The sequence below is a fragment of the Salmo trutta genome, chromosome 7 (assembly GCF_901001165.1).
Source record: "Salmo trutta chromosome 7, fSalTru1.1, whole genome shotgun sequence".
Lineage (NCBI taxonomy): Eukaryota > Metazoa > Chordata > Actinopteri > Salmoniformes > Salmonidae > Salmo > Salmo trutta.
This window is the reverse complement of record NC_042963.1, coordinates 7,208,320-7,226,762: the sequence shown is the minus strand read 5'-3', so window position 1 is coordinate 7,226,762 and position 18,443 is coordinate 7,208,320. Positions and strand designations below refer to the sequence as shown.

At 43.2% G+C, this 18,443-nt stretch overlaps 1 protein-coding gene across 2 annotated transcripts in view; it reads right to left on the bottom strand.

Moving 5' to 3' along the window:
- sf3b3 (splicing factor 3b, subunit 3) overlaps nt 1-13,822 on the bottom strand; it is a 50,103-nt gene extending 36,281 nt beyond the window's left edge. Inside the window, exons 1-10 of one of the 2 annotated variants that reach the window (XM_029757773.1) lie at nt 13,692-13,822; nt 12,972-13,098; nt 12,717-12,872; nt 9,209-9,379; nt 8,833-9,005; nt 8,402-8,543; nt 1,372-1,484; nt 1,089-1,226; nt 739-842; nt 472-637 (exon numbers count right to left, since the gene is read on the bottom strand). In XM_029757773.1, coding sequence (XP_029613633.1) covers nt 472-637; nt 739-842; nt 1,089-1,226; nt 1,372-1,484; nt 8,402-8,543; nt 8,833-9,005; nt 9,209-9,379; nt 12,717-12,872; nt 12,972-13,041 — 1,233 coding nt within the window. In that variant the 5' untranslated portion in view covers nt 13,042-13,098; nt 13,692-13,822. The remainder of the gene's footprint in view (nt 1-471; nt 638-738; nt 843-1,088; nt 1,227-1,371; nt 1,485-8,401; nt 8,544-8,832; nt 9,006-9,208; nt 9,380-12,716; nt 12,873-12,971; nt 13,099-13,691) is intronic. The other variant, XM_029757774.1, reaches the window with a different exon arrangement.
- Between the last annotated feature and the right edge of the window lie 4,621 nt (nt 13,823-18,443).

Below are 18,443 nucleotides of genomic sequence, written 5' to 3'. Positions count from 1 at the left end.
TCGGTTCAACTGTTCGATCCTTTGGGAAGAATAAACTTGGTTTAAGCTTTCATAGTGTCTGTTGAGTTCTTACTCTGATAATTAAAATCTAGCAATATTTAGTCAGAGAAGAGACATGAGAAACTCATCACTTCAACAGCCTTCTCCTCAAACCTTGCCGAAAGACTTCAGAAGAATCTGTGTGTGTGTGTGGACAGAGGGTTAACATGAACGCTACTTATAAAAATGGGAAAAAAATAAGACAAGAATCTTTGTACTCCAACTAACCCGCATTCAAGTAAAGTCAAAATCAGGTTAATTGTGCTAAAGTGGGAAAACACATCTACCCCAGCTAAAGCTGTTACAATTCGGTTCAGTAGAACAGAGGGAAAGGTGTGGCACCTCACTAAGTTCATCCACAATCCATGGGAATCAAAAGCTAAAACCGTTGCACGCACACCAAACATACAACACAAAGAGATTCACACACACCTGGCAGGACATGATGGGGGAGAGGTTCTCCTGCTCGTCCACCAGCACCAGGTTCTTGAGGGGGCGTGGCTGGAAGAAGAAGGTATCTCCCTCCTCCAGGGGCATGGCAGAGGAGAACTCTGGCTCTTCATCGTCATCTCCCAGATGGGCTATCTGGTACAGGTAACTAGCAGAGAGAGAGAAGAGAGAAGACAATGAACACAAGAGAGCAAGAGGCATGGACATAGATGGGATGTGTGAGGTATTGCAGTGTAATGAATGACTTACTGGTTACCAAACTCTGAGGACACAAATAAGAAGCCGGTCTTCAGCACGCACATGGATGTGGCTACAGGGATGGTGTCAAAGTACTTCATCCTGATCTCTGTAACCTGGGGGATACAAACGTTTATTTGAAATATATGGAATCCCAGAATATCCCATCATGTGAACACTGACCCGAGTTAGTGTGTGTGCATGCTGAGATCAGAGGTGTTTATGCTCTCCATGTTTTTTTCAGAGAAGAGACATGAAGACTCATTACCTCAACAGCACAGTTCTTTTTCCCACACATCAGATGAACACCTCTGCCACCCCTCCCCCTGTTCCAGTCTCAGACTGCACCCTGCTGGCCTCACCATCTCCTCATCGGTCTCCAGGGTGACCTTGAAAATGTCACCCTGCTCCGTCTGGGCCAGGAAGAAGAACATGGACTTGGTCTTGTGGGTGGCTGAGCAGACAAAGATCATGCCTCGCTCAGGGTCATCCAGGTCATTCTGTGTTCAGGCAAAATAAGAAAAAATTGAGGGCACAGTGCAGATGGTATCAAATCAACTGTGATCCATACAAACATGTTAACAGGTCTTGTTAGCCAAGTTATTTGAAATCTGCAATCACGTTTATAAAACATAAGAAACTCACCCTCCTACGTGGGATGGGACAGCGAATGTCAGGCTGGTCCCCAAAGTTTTTGTAGGTTATGTAGTTCTCTGAACAGATGAGAACTCCACTGGGCCCATCAGAGCCTCCAGGAACTGGAGAAGAGAGGGGGAAAGGGTGATGATCACACAATAGGTTTACACCTAAGTGTAAAAAAATATAAATAATCCAGCCTGCAAACAACTCATAACCTGGCTCTGACTGCCCTCTACTGGAAATAATGTACACTGAACTAAAATATAAATGCAACATCTAAAGTGTTGGTCCCATGTTTCATGAGCAGAAATAAAAGATGCCAGAAATTGTGCACAAATTTGTTTTACATCCCTGTTGGTGAGCATTTCTCCTTTGCCAAGATAATCCATCCACCTGACAGGTGTGGCATATCAAGAAGCTGATTAAACAGCATGATCATTACACAGGTGCACCTTATGCTGGGAACAATTAAAGGCCACTCTAAAATGTGCAGTTTTGTCACAACGCCACAGATGTTACAAGTTGCGGGAGTGTGCAATTGGCATGCTGACTGCATGAATGTCCACCAGAGCGGTTGCCAGATAATTTCTCTACCATAAGTCGCCTCAAGTTGTTTTACAGAATTTGGCAGTATACGTCCAACACGCCTCATAACCGCAGACCACGTGTAACCACACCAGCCCAGGACCTCCACATCCAGCTTCTTCACCTGAGGGATCGTCTGAGACCAGCCACCTTGACAGCTGAAAGTTTCTAACAGTTTCTGTCTCAGGGAAGCTCATCTGCGTGCTCGTCTTCCTCACCAGGGTCTTTCGGAGTCGTAATCCACTGCAGCGGGCTAATGCTCACCTTTAATGGCCACTGGCACGCTGAAGAAGTGAGCTCTTCACAGATGAATACTGGTTTCAACTGTACCAGGCACAAGGCAGGACAGTGTGTATGGCGTCATGCGGGCGAGCGGTTTGCTGATGTCAAAGTTGTGAACAGAGTGCCCCATGATGGCAGTGGGGTTATGGTATGGGCAGGCATATGCTATGGACAACAAACACAATTGCATTTTATCAATGGCAATTTGAATGCACAGATATATCGTGACAAGACCCTCAGGCCCAATGTCGTGCCATTCAGCCGCTGCCATCACCGCATGATAATGCACGGTCCCATGTTGCAAGGATCTGTACACAATTCCTGGACGCTGAAAATGTCCCGGTTTTCCATGGCCTGCATTCCATGGCCTGCATAATCAGACATGTCACCCAAATCCAGAGCATGTTTTGGATGCTCTGGATTTACATGTACGACAGTGTTCCAGTTCCCACCAATATCCAGCAACTTCGCACAGCCAATTAATATATTTCAATTGACTGATTTCCTTATACATGTGACTAGTTTCAGGGAACTAGGTGTATGTCGCGCAACACTACTTCACAGGAAAACTAACTTTTTTTATTTATCAAAATGCGTTTTTTTTTGGCAGAAATGCCTTCTGGAACATGTGAACTTTCATGTGCCTTAATAACAAACTTGTATGCCATCTGTAAATACGAGTAAAAATGTTAAATTACAAGCCTAGTTGCTTTGGCCATGGAAGAGCAGCAACCTTCCTGCTAGCCATGATTGGCTGAGATAACAAATGGGCTGGACATACCGAGAGATGATTTCGGATTGGTCTGCCATGTAGCACACTTCTGTCTATAACATGAGCTGGTCAGTATGTGTAGGTAATCCTTTCTAACAATTCCTTTCTAACGATTTTTTGAAAGATGTCACGTAGTAGAACTGCGTAAGTGTTCCTCTCCACTTTCTATTGGACCGAGTTTTGAAATCAGTGGAATTAGAGTATGATAGCTAAGGAGATGGAGAAGATTCTGGCATTTGATTGCAAAGTCGAAAAGAGAACACCCAGAATGCGGTTGTATAAAACACCTGTCTCCGGATTACATTTTCAAACTAAGGGCAACCATGGCATCCGTGACACAGAGGGAGAAGTGTCCATCCATGTATACGGGTAAGAAAGTCTAACTAGCTACATTTTCAGATATACGTTTCTAATTTAGTCAGAAAGTTGTTTTCATGTCAAGTTAGTGTACTGTTAGCTAGCTAGCGTTAGCTGGCCGGCTCGCTAACTTTACATGTATGATCTGAGTAGTAATATCACTATCTCAGAGCCATTTGCATTGCTAGTTATAGCCTAATGTTAGCTAGCTAACATTGAACCTGGTTGGTTATCTCCCTGCAGATTCTTGCAGGGTAGTAACGTTATGAGTTGGGATCATGGTTCATTGTTTAGGTAGCTAGCTACACGTCTAAACACCATGCAAGTATGCATTTCAATAGAATGTTCATGTCACTGCGACAACTGTCAATAGACGTAGCTGGTAAATTCGCTCTGGCTATCTAATACGATTTCAGAGCACTCACCTCTGAGTGTGCCAGAGCGTAGAATAACTGACCTGTTGCAGAGGGCACGACAAAGCCTACTTCCCCTCAGGAGACTGAAAAGATTTGGCATGGGTCCTCAGATCCTCAAAACGTTCTACAGCTGCACCATCGAGAGCATCCTGACTGGTTGCATCACTGCCTGGTATAGCAACTGCTAGTAGGCACTACAGAGGGTAGTGCGTAGGGCCCAGTACATCACTGGGGCCAAGCTTCCTGCCATCCAGGACCTCTATACCAGGCGGTGTCAGAGGAAGGCCCTAAAAATTGTCAAAGACACCAGCCTCCCTAGTCATAGACTGTTCTCTCTGCTACCACACGGCAAGCGGTACCGGAGCGCCAAGTCTAGGTCCAAAGGCTTCTTAACAGCTTCTACCCCCAAGACATAAGACTCCTGAACAGCTAATCAAATGGCTACCCAGACTATTTGCATTGTCCCCCCCCTTTCACACTGCTGCTTCTGTTTATCATCTATGCATAGTCACTTTTATTTTTTTATTTTATTTAACTAGGCAAGTCAGTTAAGAACAAATTCTTATTTACAATGACGGCCAAACCCAGACGAGGCTGGGCCAATTGTGCGCCGCCCTAAGGGACTCCCAATCTCAGTCGGTTGTGATACAGCCTGCAATCGAACCAGGGTGTCTGTAGTGACACCTCTAGCACTGAGATGCAGTACCTTAGACCACTTGGGAGCCCTACATGTACATATTACCTCAACTAACCTGTGCCCCCGCACATTGACTCTGTACCGGTACCCCCGTATATAGCCTCGCTACTGTTATTTTACTGCTGCTCTTTAATTATTATATACAGTCGTGGACAAAAATATTTGAACCCTTGCACTTTCTTCAAATAATGCACAATTTCTTCCAACTGTTGAAATTAAAACATATTTTGGTATCCACATATGTATGTCTTCGGTATGCAGTTGTACAAAACAAACAAATTTGAATAATTTACTAAATCTTAGCTAATTCCACAAGAAAATCCAAAAACTGCCCAGACAATATTATTGGAACCGTCTAGAAGTAGTTAGATTTCAAGAAGGTGATTATCATTTACTTTGGAATTGAACTCACCGGTTGTGAGTTGAAGGCGCATGCAGTATAAAAATCACATATTCAACCAGTTTGAATAGAGAAAATGACTCATTCTCCTGTTTTGTGTCACTGTGTGTACCGCAATGAGCATGGACAAAAGAATGAAAACCAGAGAATTATCTGAGGTCAGACAAGACGAACCGCCCTTGCTGTCTCTGCCTGGCCGGTTCCCCTCTCTCCACTGGGATTCTCTGCCTCTAACCCTATTATGGGGCCTGAGTCACTGGCTTACTGGTGCTCTTCCATGCCGTCCCTAGGAGGGGTGCGTCACTTGAGTGGGTTGAGTCACTGACGTGATCTTCCTATCTGGGTTGGCACCCCACTCGGGTTTGTGCAGTGGGGGAGATCTTCGTGGGGAATACTCGGCCTTGTCTCAGGGTAGTAAGTTTGTGGTTGAAGATATCCCTCTAGTGGTGTGGGGGCTGTGCTTTGGCAAAGTAGGTGGGGTTATATCCTGCCTGGTTGGCCCTGTCCGGGGTTATAGTCGGACAGGGCCACAGTGTCTCCCGACCCCTCCTGTAATTATGCGGCAATAGTTTGTGTCGGGGGGGAGGGTCTAGGGTCAATCTGTTATATCTGGGGTATTTCTCCTGTCCGGTGTCCTGTGTGAATTTAAGCTCTCTCTCAGCCCTAGGACCATGCCTCAAGACTATTATTTGACCATGCTGGTCATCTATGAACGTTCGAACATCTTGGCCATGTTCTGTTATAATCTCCTCCCGGCACAGCCAGAAGAAGACTGGCCACCCCTCAGAGCCTGGTTCCTCTCTAGGTTTCTTCCTAGGTTCCTTCCTTTCCAGAGAGTTATATCCTGCCTGTTTGGCCCTGTCCGGGGGTATCATCGGATGGGGCCACAGTGTCTTCTGATCCCTCCTGTCTCAGCCTCCAGTATTTATGCTGCAGTAGTTTATGTGTCGGGGGGCTAGGGTCAGTCTGTTACATCTGGAGTATTCTCTTGTCTTATCCGGTGTCCTGTGTGAATGTAAATATGCTCTCTCTAATTCTCTCTTTCTCTCTTTCTCTCGGAGGACCTGAGCCCTAGGACCATGCCTCAGGACTACCTGGCATGATGACTCCTTGCTGTCCCCAGTCCACCTGGCCATGCTGCTGCTCCAGTTTCAACTGTTCTGCCTGCGGCTACGGAACCCTGACCTGTTCACCGGACGTGCTTGTTGCACCCTCGACAATTACTATGATTATTATTATTTGACCATGCTGGTCATTTACGAACATTTTAACATCTTGACCATGTTCTGTTATAATATCCACCCGGCACAGCCAGAAGAGGACTGGCCACCCCTCATAGCCTGGTTCCTCTCTAGGTTTCTTCCTAGGTTTTTGGCCTTTCTCAGGAGTTTTTCCTAGGGAGTTTTTCCCAGCCACCGTGCTTCTTTCACATGCATTGCTTGCTGTTTGGGGTTTTAGGCTGGGTTTCTGTACAGCACTTTGAGATTTCAGCTGATATACGAAGGGCTATATAAATAAATTTGATTTGATTTTGTCTGGAAGTAGCTAGCAAACTTGCCAATATTATCCAGATAGCTTGGGTTCTTGACTGGTCAGAATGCTCGGATCAACCCTACTCCTCGGCCAGTGTGTCCAGTGTGTGCTCTGAACACTCAGAGCGAAACGCTCCGAATTTACGAACGGATAATCTGACAACGCTGAGTTTACAAACGCCCAGAGCACACTCTGGCACTCCCGATTAAACTTACGAACACACCTGTAGTATAAACCAGCCTTTAGTTTTCAAATCTTTGGTTGTTAACCTGTTAGGGTATAGGGGGCAGTATTTTCACGGCTGGATAAAAAAATTTACCCGATTTAATCTGGTTACTAATCCTACCCAGTAACTACAATATGCATATACTTATTATATATGGATAGAAAACACCCTACAGTTTCAAAAACTGTTTGAATGGTGTCTGTGAGTATAACAGAACTCATTTGGAAGGCAAAACCCTGAGACAGATTCTGACAGGAAGTGGATACCTGATGTGTTGAATTGACTTTAAGCCTATACCATTGAAAAACAAAGGGGGTGAGGAATGTTTTGGCACTTCCTATTGCTTCCACAAGATGTCCCCAGCCTTTACAAAGTGTTTTGAGTCTTCTACAGTGAGATCTGACTGAAGAAGAGCTTTGGAACGGCGATGGCCCATTAGACACCTGGCGCGCGAGTTGATGGTGGGTACTCTCATTCCGAAACGTTTTAAAAGAGAACCCAATGGTCCGCCTTGAATTTTATTCATGTTCTGGTTAAAAAAGGCCCTAATGATTTATGCGATACAACGTTTGACATGTTTGAACGAACGTAAATATATTTTTTCCGTTCGTGATGTGAAGTCCGGCTGGCTTAGATCATGTGCTACAACACGGAGGTTTTTGGACATAAATGATGAGCTTTTTTGAACAAAACTACATTCGTTATGGACCTGGGATTCTTTGGAAGTGACATCTGATGAAGAGAATCAAAGGTAATGGATTATTTACATAGTATTTTCGATTTTAGATCTCTCCAACATGGCGGTTAGTCTGTATCGCAATGCGTATTTTTCTGGCGCAGTGCTCAGATTATTGCAAAGTGTGATTTCCCAGTAAGGTTAATTTTAAATCTGGCAAGTCCATTGCGTTCAAGAGATGTAGATCTATAATTCTTTGAATGACAATATAATATTTTACCAATGTTTTCTAATATTAATTAATTATTTTGTTGTCATGACTTGACTGCAGGTATTGGAGGGAAACGATTTCCTGAACATCAACGCCATAGTAAAACGCTGTTTTTAGATATAAATATGAACTTGATAGAACTAAAAATGCATGCATTGTCTAACATAATGTCCTAGGAGTGTCATCTGATGGAGATTGTAAAAGGTTAGTGCATAATTTTAGCTGATTTTATGGTTTTGGTGACGCCTGTCTTTGAATCGACAATACACTACACACAGCTATTGTCAATGTACTCTCCTAACATAACCTAACTTTATGCTTTCCCCGTAAAACCTTTTTGAAATCGGAAAACGTGGTTAGATTAAGGAGATGTTTAATCTTTCAAAGGCTGTAAGTTAGTTGTATGTTTGAGAAATTTGAATTTTGACATTTATTTGGTTTCAAATTTGCCGCTCTTGAAATGCACCTGCTGTTGATAGGGTGCGCCACGGGTGGCACGCTAACGTCCCACATAGCCCCAAGAAGTTAAGTACATGGCCTCACATGGGAATCCTTAAAGATATGGGTGGGGCTAAAGCTTGTGAGGTTACAATTGAGGTTACACGTTAATCAACTTTCAAACCAGAATTACTTCCCTTGTTCCTCAACTGTAGTGTGTGATATACTATTTTTGAGCGCCGAGTCTCTTCTTTTATACAATGTACATTTTTTCCCCTTCGCTATATAGGACCAAATCGAGCTGGTCGGTCACATATGAACTGTAACCCTGGTCAAAAAAAATTGCTGCATGTTGCGTTTACATTATTGTTCAGTGTAGCTACCTGTAATGAGGAAGTTGCCGTGCTCCTCCAGGGCCTCGCTGTACTTGCGCACAACGTGGTTCAGACCCAGGTCCAGCTCATAGAAGGTCAGGGTTTGCTGGGTGTTGGCTGCAGCCTCACCAGTGGGGTCATTGTCAGCTTCCTGGAAGGAGGGAGAGGTCATAGGCCACACACCGTGGGTCAGTGGAAATGAAGAGGACAGGATGAGGATTTACAGGACATCTTTAGTAGCAAAGCAGCTACAACAGTGGGATTGTGTTGGAATCAGAGGTGTTTAAGCTCCATACAGTGGTTTGTCAACAACACTTTGGTGTAAAGAGAATAAAACAGAAGCAAATCTGAGCCTGTGTGAAAACATAGATTAGGTCCATTTCTTTAGTACGTAACAAGAGCAAATTCACATATCATTGCGGTCAGTGCTAGGCTCTCACCTCATAGTCCATCTCCAGACAGGCGAACATGGGGTTTTCAAAGCCCACATCAACTCCTACCACATGGTAGACCAGTGTGTTGGCCTTGTGAGCCTCAAGGGGAGAGGAGATGGTGAGACGCGCTGCTGCATCTCTGTTCAGGATGTACACCAGCTTCTGCTTCTCAATGGCACCTGGAAACAGAGGTAATCAGTACACTACAACACCTGAAAACAGAGGTAATTAGCAAACTACAACAGACAAAAAACATGTCGATTGCAACAGGGGATTCTCTCATCAAGCCAAGGATTTGTCAACTTGAAACTTTGTTGAATTTTCAAACCATTTCCAACTCTCTCCACAACATCATATCTCTCAGTTCTCTGAGCTTCTTTACCTATCATGACTGCTCTGCCCTTGGGGTCGACGGCGAGGAACTGTCCAGGGACGATGCGACGACATCCACTCTTGCCAAAGGTCTCCTGGTGGATCTTCTCGAACATGTTCTTGGAGGGGTGGTACTCCAGGATGACGATGCGGCCTGAGTCACTGCCCACCACAATATAGTCTGGGGATCAAAAGCACAAATGTCTCAAATTTAAAATAAGAGCTTTTCAACCACACACAGAAAACTTGCATCTACTTCACACTAGGATTGGGCGATGTCAACATTGGTCCTGTCGTGATTATGTATCCATAAAATACGATGTACGATGTTATCGCCTACTATTGGCCAAAAAATTAATTATAATAATAATTTAAACCGCTAAAACGATCATTGGGCTATAGTGGAAAAATGTATTGCTACAACTGGATGAATCATGACGAAAGACAATGTTGTTGAAAGCCTGGGCAGAGGCTAAGTACAGGCTCATCTTTTCAAATATCCTTTCTGGTGGAAGAGCTTCAGCATGGAGCAGGTTTGTGTCTGTGTGAACTGGGACAATTTCAGCTTCCAGGAATTGTGTACAGATACTTGCGACATGGGGCTGTGCATTATCATGCTGAAACAGGGGTTGTCATGTTTGTCCCCAGCGTAATGATCTTTCAACCAGGTGGATGGATTATCTTGGCAAAGGAGAAATGCTCACTAACAGGGATGTAAACAAATGTGTTCACAACATTGAGAAATAAACTTTGTGCATATGGAACATTTATTTTAGCCCATTTTACATGTTGCGTTTCTATTTTTGTTCAGCACAGTTAATAGACCAATAAGAAAGAGTTCCATACCTCTCTGCCAATAACAGTTATCCCCTCCCCACTCAGACCACTCCCAGACAGTCTTGGCAAAAGTCTTGCTTGAGGAATTGCTCAAAACACTTTACTTAACACCAGTGTCATGTTACAATAACCTGTTATAATATGACCATAACACTGTCATGACACAGTATATTTACACCTGTTGTGACATATTGCTTGATTTTATGGCTGGTTATGACACCTACATAAGAGTGTCAAAACCTACCACACATTTCTTTATTTATTGAGCATGCAAAATGCTCATTGTAATTGCGCACACATTGATGTCAGACATGCACCTACCCCAATGCCCCGTTGCTGATGACTGGGATGAACGCAGGAGCAGATTGCAGGACAAGACACCCTCTTTTTGACTGATATAAGGGCTTGTACGTGAAAGGCCTATCTGGCTTATATGATTATGGTGGTCATAGTGCGTCTTGAGTGTCATAAAGTGTATTTTCTTAGTCAAGTAAAGTGACACAGAATGATCATAATGCTTCATGACAGTGTTATAAAGCGTATTTTCTACAAGTTACAAAAAAATATACTGGAAAAAAACATGACTAAAGAATTCATTACAACAAAAACAAAGAACTTAAGAGAAACTTTAAGGAAAGGAAACTTCTTGGCAGGTGAAACTATATTGGTCATGACAGTTATGACCATATGACCTGCTTATGAACCGTGTAATTAACATGTTAACGACACTGATTACCAATTGCTCTTTGCTAAGAAGCTTTATTGTTTTTTACCAATTTCATTGAAAACTATCAAAGTAAGGTACTTCCTTATTACCCAGAAATGATTTGATATTGCGATAACTGCGGCATTAGACCATAAACTTGTCTTAAAGCTTTTGATAGGCCTAGTAGGAGGATAGGTTATTGGTAATTTGGTTTTCAACCTTGCATGGAGGGATTTTCCTTAGATTTTTCTGTAGGCTATTGTTGTTTGTACTCTCTCATTATTAGTCCCCTGGCTACCTTGTGATTTTAGGCAATTCAAACTACTTTTTGAGATGGAACTCAGTCACAATCATTATATACAGCGTATTTGGAAAGTATTCAGAGACTGTTTCCACATTTTGTTACGTTACAGCCTCATTCTAAAATGGATAGTTTTTTCCCCTCAAACACACAATACCCCATAATGATGAAGCAAAAAAGGTTTACACATTTTTGCAAATGTATTAAAAATAAAACTGAAATATCACATTTAAATAAGTATTCAGACCCTTTACTCAGTACTTTGTTTTAGCACCTTTGGCAGCGATTACAGCCGAGTCTTCTTGGGTATGACGCTGCAAGCTTGGCACACCTGTAGTTGGGGAGTTTCTCCCATTCTTCTCTGCAGATCCTCTCAAGCTCGGTCAGGTTGGATGGGGAGCGTCCTTGCACAGCTATTTTTAGGTCTCTTCAGAGATGTTTGATCAGGTTCAAGCCTGCGCCCCTCAAGGACATTCAGAGACTTGTCCCGAAGCCACTTCTGCATTGTCTTGGCTGTGTGCTTAGGGTTGTTGTCCTGTTGGAAGGTGAACCGTCGCCCCAGTCTGTGGTCCGGAGCTGGTTTTTATCAAGGATCTCTCTGTACTTTTCTCCATTCATCTTTACCTTGATCCTGACTAGTCTCCCAGTCCCTGCGGCTGAAAAACATCCCCATGGCATGATGCTGCCACCACCATGCTTCACCGTGGGGATGGTGCCAGGTTTCCTCCAGATGTGACGCTTGGCATTCAGGCAAGAGCTCAATTTTGGTTTCATCAGACCAGAGAATCTTGTTTCACATGGTGTGAGAGTCTTTAGGTGCCTTTTGACAACCTCTAAGCAGGCTGTCATGTGCTTTTTACTGAGGAGTGGCTTCCGTCTGGCCACTCTAGCACAAAGGCCTGATTGGTAGAGTGCTGCAGAGATGGTTGTTCTTCTGGAAGGGTCTCCCATCTCCACAGAGGAACTCTGCCAGAGTGACCATCAGGTTCTTGGTCACCTCCCTGACCAAGGCCCTTCTCCCCCGATTGCTCAGTTTGTCCGGGCAACCAGCTCTAGGAAGAGTCTTGGTGGTTCCAAACTTCTTCCATTTAAGAATGATGGAGGTCACGTGTTCTTGGGGACCTTCAATGCTGCAGACATTTTTTTGTACCCTTACCCAGATCTGTGCCTCGACACAAAACTGTCTCGGAGCTCTACGACAATTCCTTCGACCTCTGACATGCACGGTCAACTGTGGGACCTTATATAGACAGGTGTGCGCCTTTCCAAATAATGTCCAATCATTTGAATTTACCACAGGTGGACCAGTCACATTTTAGAAACATCTCAAGGATGATCAATGAAAACAAGATACACCTGAGCTCAATTTCAAGTCTCATAGCAAAGGGTCTGAATAAGTATGCAAGTAAGGCATTTGTTTTTTAATGGTAATACATGAGCAAACATTTCTAAAAACCTGTCTTCGCTTTGTCATTATGGGGTATTGTGTGTAGATTGATGAAGAAAACAATTTAATAAATTTTAGAATAATGCTGTAACGTAACAAAATGTGGGAAAAGTCAAGGGGTCTGAATACTTTCCAAATGCACTGTATATACAGCATAAGGCAATCTCAGGTGTACATACAGACACACATATATGCTGACACACACATACATCTCATAACACACACACCTTTAGTTCCTCCTGTCAGCCTGAAGGCCATGAGGGAGCGAATGATGCCAAACACCTCCATGGTAAGCAGGGTGTGAACCTTCCCTGTGTTGGCATCTGGACGCAGCAGCTCAATGATCTTCCCCCTGGAAACTACTATCTCCTGCATCTTGGTTCCTGCAAGGCAAGACAATAATGACAACCAGATCACGGGTTACATTATCCATGTTATATAGACTCAGGGATGAGAGACCCCAAGAGAAGAATGTTATGTACCTGAGAAGTTTCCATGGATGGCGTGGGTGATGCCGGTGGCACGCTGCAGGGTCAGGTTATACAGAAACATAGTGTCGGTTTCTCTACCTTCAGGTGCAGGTCAAAGAGACCACAGCAACACCAGGTTCTGAGGAAGAAAGGAGGAGTACATTTTTGCATTACCGCAAGCATCTCAGTGTTATAACATAGCTAACTTAGTGCGGTTGCTAGCTAACTATTGCACAGTAATGTTATTGTGGATACTGCAGACACATTATACATCCGCAAGCAAAAACATTGTCGACTCAGTTGATGATAGCTAGCTAGACAACATAGACTACAAACAAAGGCGCTTTCAAAGACACGGGTGGCGCTACTTGTTAGCTAGCTATCTAGTTAGCTACTACGTAGAGCCCAGCCTAGCCAACTGTGTAAAGTTGATTCTACACAAACCCATTGGTCGTTGTTGCAACTAGCCAGGTCCAACTTAACCGCAATAATAACAGTAACGTTAGCCCACCATTACAAAATATTTTAACGAAATAGACAATGTAACTTTGCAAAACAAGGCGTGCTTGCTCGAGTTAACTACCATAGCACTCGCAGTTGTTTCATTCAATCACTCCGTATACCCACAAGCGCCCATCTTCAAAATTCAGGAAGACGTAAAAAAATATATATATTGATAGATATTTTGTTTTCTATATTGTATTGTGCGGATATTGTATGAAAATGATTTACCGATGTATCAGTTAGGATGAAACTGATATCAACTAGATTGTGAATTTCAGTCGCACCGTCAATTTGTTGATACTTCTGCGGACAAACGCTTTCCTGTCGAACGTGGGCCCTCTTCACGATCTGCGACGTCATCAAAAGTCGCTCCACAATGTGCCTGAGACCTAGCTACACAATTATATGTGAATAACACGAAACCCAAAGCAGGTACGCCATAGAAGTTATGTTTGATTTATCTAAAATGGAAAATCTTCATGTTACTTGTCTTGAAATTATCATAAAAATATAATGAAAAGGCGTATTGAATTACAGTTGACGAGTTTTCCACTAGGTGGCGACAATGCCCATGCTTTGCTTAGGTTGGACAAAAGGTGCATGTGCAGCCGTGCAGATAGTAAGTCAGTGTGGACTGCAGACTCAGAGAGACCATTTCTAATTGTTCATTATTTATTGTTTTGTTTATTGTATATTTCACTTCCTTCGGCAATGTAAACATGTTTCCCATGCCAAAAAAGCCCTTTGGATTTAATTGAATTGAGAGAGATTTCCCCCAAAAAGCATCCACAACATGTTAGAATAAAGTCACTATAGCTCACAAAAACGACATGATGTAAAGATTCTGAACTGAAATATGTCTAGAAGCATATACATTTTTGGGATAAGTCCATGTGCATAATAAAGAGTCCCCTACAGCAGTGGTTCCCAAACTTTTTATAGTCCCATACCCCTTCAAACATTCAACCTCCAGCTGCGTACCCCCTCTAGCACCAGGGTCAGCACACTCTCAAATGTTGTTTATTGCCATCATTGTAAGTCTGCCACACACACACACTATACGATACATTTACTAAACATAAGAATGAGTGTGAGTTTTTGTCACAACCCGGCTTGTGGGAACTGACAAAGAGCTCTTGTAGGACCAGGGCACAAGTAATAATATAATAATAATCAATCATTTTGCTCTTTATTTAACCATCTTACATATAAAACCTTATCTGTTCAACGAAAATTGTGAATAACTCACCACAGGTTAATGAGAAGGGTGTGCTTGAAAGGATGCACATAACTCTGCAATGTTGGGTTTTATTGGAGAGAGGATCAGCCTTAAATCATTTTCCACACACAGTCCGTGCCTGTATTTAGTTTTCATGCTAGTGAGGGCCGAGAATCCACTCTCACATAGGTATGTGGTTGGAAAGGGAAACAGTGTCTTAAAAGCTAGATTTGCCAAGGCAGGATACTCTGAGCGCAGCCCAATCCAGAAATCTGGCAGTAGCTTTTGATTAAATTCAATTTTCACAGAACTGCTTGTTGCAATTTCAATGAGGCTCTCTTGTTCAGATATCGGTAAGTGGACTGGAGGCAGGGCATGAAAGGGATAACGAATCCAGTTGTTTGTGTCATCCGATTTCTGCCTCCCAGGTGTCTTTTATGCAGGTAACGAGCTGAGATTAGGAGCACACTCTTAAAGGGTGTGCTCCTAACCGCAGCTTGTTACCTGTATAAAAGACACCTGTCCACAGAAGCAATCAATCAGATTCCAAACTCTCCACCATGGCCAAGACCAAAGAGCTCTCCAAGGATGTTAGGGACAAGATTGTAGACCTACACAAGGCTGGAATGGGCTACAAGACCATCGCCAAGCAACTTGGTGAGAAGGTGACAACATTTGGTGTGATTATTCGCAAATGGAAGAAACACAAAAGAACTGTCAATATCCCTCGGCCTGGGGCTCCATGCAAGATCCCACCTCGTGGAGTTGCAATGAGCATGAGAACGGTGAGGAATCAGCCCAGAACTACACGGGAGGATCTTGTCAATGATCTCAAGGCAGCTGGGACCATAGTCACCAAGAAAACAATTGGTAACACACTACGCCATGAAGGACTGAAAGGTCCCCCTGCTCAAGAATACATATACATGCCCGTCTGAAGTTTGCCAATGAACATCTGAATGATTCAGAGGACAACTGGTGAAAGTGTTGTGGTCAGATGAGACCAAAATGGAGCTCTTTGGCATCAACTCAACTCGCCGTGTTTGGAGGAGGAGGAATGCTGCCTATGACCCCAAGAACACCATCTCCACCGTCAAACATTGAGGTGGAAACATTATGCTTTGGGGGTGTTTTTTCTGCTAAGGGGACAGGACAACTTCACTGCATCCTTTGACGGGGCCATGTACCGTCAAATCTTGGGTGAGAACCTCCTTCCCTCAGCCAGGGCATTGAAAATGGGTCGTGGATGGGTATTCCAGCATGACAATGACCCAAAACACACGGCCAAGGCAACAAAGGAGTGGCTCAAGAAGAAGCACATTAAGGTCCTGGAGTGGCCTAGCCAGTCTCCAGACCTTAATCCCATAGAAAATCTGTGGAGGGAGCTGAAGGTTCGAGTTGCCAACCGTCAGCCTCGAAACCTAATTACTTGGAGAAGATCTGCAAAGAGGAGTGGGACAAAATCCCTCCTGAGATGTGTGCAAACTTGGTGGCCAACTACAAAAAACGTCTGGCCTCTGTGATTGCCAACAAGGGTTTTGCCACCAAGTACTAAGTCATGTTTTGCAGAGGGGTCAAATACTTATTTCCCTCATTAAAATGCAAATCAATTTATAACATTTTTGACATGCGTTTTTCTGGATTTTTTGGTTGTTATTCTGTCTCTCACTGTTCATATAAACCTTCCAATAAAATGATATACTGATCATTTCTTTGTAAGTGGGCAAACGTACAAAATCAGCAGGGGATCAAATACTTTTTTCCCCCACTGTAGGTGTGTGGAGATATATCGTCCTCTATATGAGGAGGATATTATAGTCATAAAAATGCTTTTCAGTTTCACTGACTCACCCAATGATGCTCAGCTGGTAATGGCCGATGTGCTCGTGCCAAAAGCCTATCTCTCTCTTTTTGTAAAACAATATTTGGAAGTTTATCAAATATTTTGGCAGCCTACAGCATAGAGTCTTCTCTTTTCAGCAGGAGTCATTTTCTTACCAACCGGTGTTTTCCCTCGATTGTATTTGAAATATTGCGAAAGGCCTGTTTTGTCTGGGTGCTGTTTTTTAACTGACAGATTTGCATCGCGTTCCTGACTGTAGGCTATTCCTTGTTATAAACTGAGGGGTTCGAGCCCTGAATGCTGATTGGCTGACAGCCGTATACCACAGGTATCACAAACCATTTATTTTTACTGCTCTAATTACGTTGGCAAACAGTTTATAATAGCAATAAGGCACCTCGGGGTTTGTGGTATATGGCCAATACACCACCGGCTAAGGTCTGTATCCAGGCACTCCGTGTTGCGTTGTGCATAAGAACAGCCCTTAGCCGTGGTATAATGGCCATATACCACATCCCCTCGAGCCTTATTGCTATTATAAACTGGTTGCCAATGTAAATTGCAGTAAAAATAAATGTTTTGTCATACCCGTGGTATGCGGCTGTCAGCAGTGGCGACAAGCGGATAAGAGGCAATCCGTAATTTCGATTAAAACATTAATGAGCGAGAGATGACGGAGGTAGTCAATATAACTATTTGTTCAGCACTTTTGAAATGTATAGCGATAGAATTCAGAACATGGGCGTTCTTACATATAAACAGACAATGAAAACTCGAGTTCCCAGTTGTCTTGAACTCACAGTTAGCCACTGATACCTTCCCATTGTTGAATTTGGCCGATGAGCACCAAGACATTTTATCTCTAATTTCTCTTCACATGACAAGGATTGAAAAGGAGTTGATTGTCGACCTGATTAATGGTGACGACTGCTTGCTTGCTAGCTAAGATTTTGAAAGTATGATGTTGACATGATCAGTCCAATCAAAGCTACTGTAGATATAATGTGATTTGATGTCATTCTATCTGTGGCCAATGACCTTGAGCCTTCATGGATGGGCACTTCTAATATAACTCCTCTTTAAATCTGGGTATTCCTCCAAAGCTCCATTGTCCTGAGTCTGCACAACTCTGCCAGGACCTAGGATCAAGGGAGATACTAAAGTGTTTTAGTACTATATCTCTTGACACAATGATGAAAATAATCATGGCCTCCAAACCCTCAAGCTGCATACTGGACCCTATTCCAACTAAACTACTGAAAGAGCTGCTTCCTGTGCTTGGCCCTCCTATGTTGAACATAATAAACGGCTCTCTATCCACCGGATGTGTACCAAGCTCACTAAAAGTGGCAGTAATAAAGCCTCTCTTGAAAAAGCCGAATCTTGACCCAGAAATTATAAAAAAACTATCGGCCTATATCGAATCTTCCATTCCTCTCAAAATTTTTCGAAAAAGCTGTTGCACAGCAACTCACTGCCTTCCTGAAGACAAACAATGTATACGAAACGCTTCAGTCTGGTTTTAGACCCCATCATAGCACTGAGACTGCACTTGTGAAGGTGGTAAATGACCTTTTAATGACGTCAGACCGAGGCTCTGCATCTGTCCTCGTGCTCCTAGATCTTAGTGCCGCTTTTGATACCATCGATCACCACATTCTTTTGGAGAGATTGGAAACCCAAATTGGTCTACATGGACAAGTTCTGGCCTGGTTTAGATCTTATCTTTCGGAAAGATATCAGTTTGTCTCTGTGAATGGTTTGTCCTCTGACAAATCAATTGTAAATTTCGGTGTTCCTCAAGGTTCCGTTTTAGGACCACTATTGTTTTCACTATATATTTTACCTCTTGGGGATGTCATTCGAAAACATAATGTTAAATTTCACTGCTATGCGGACGACACACAGCTGTACATTT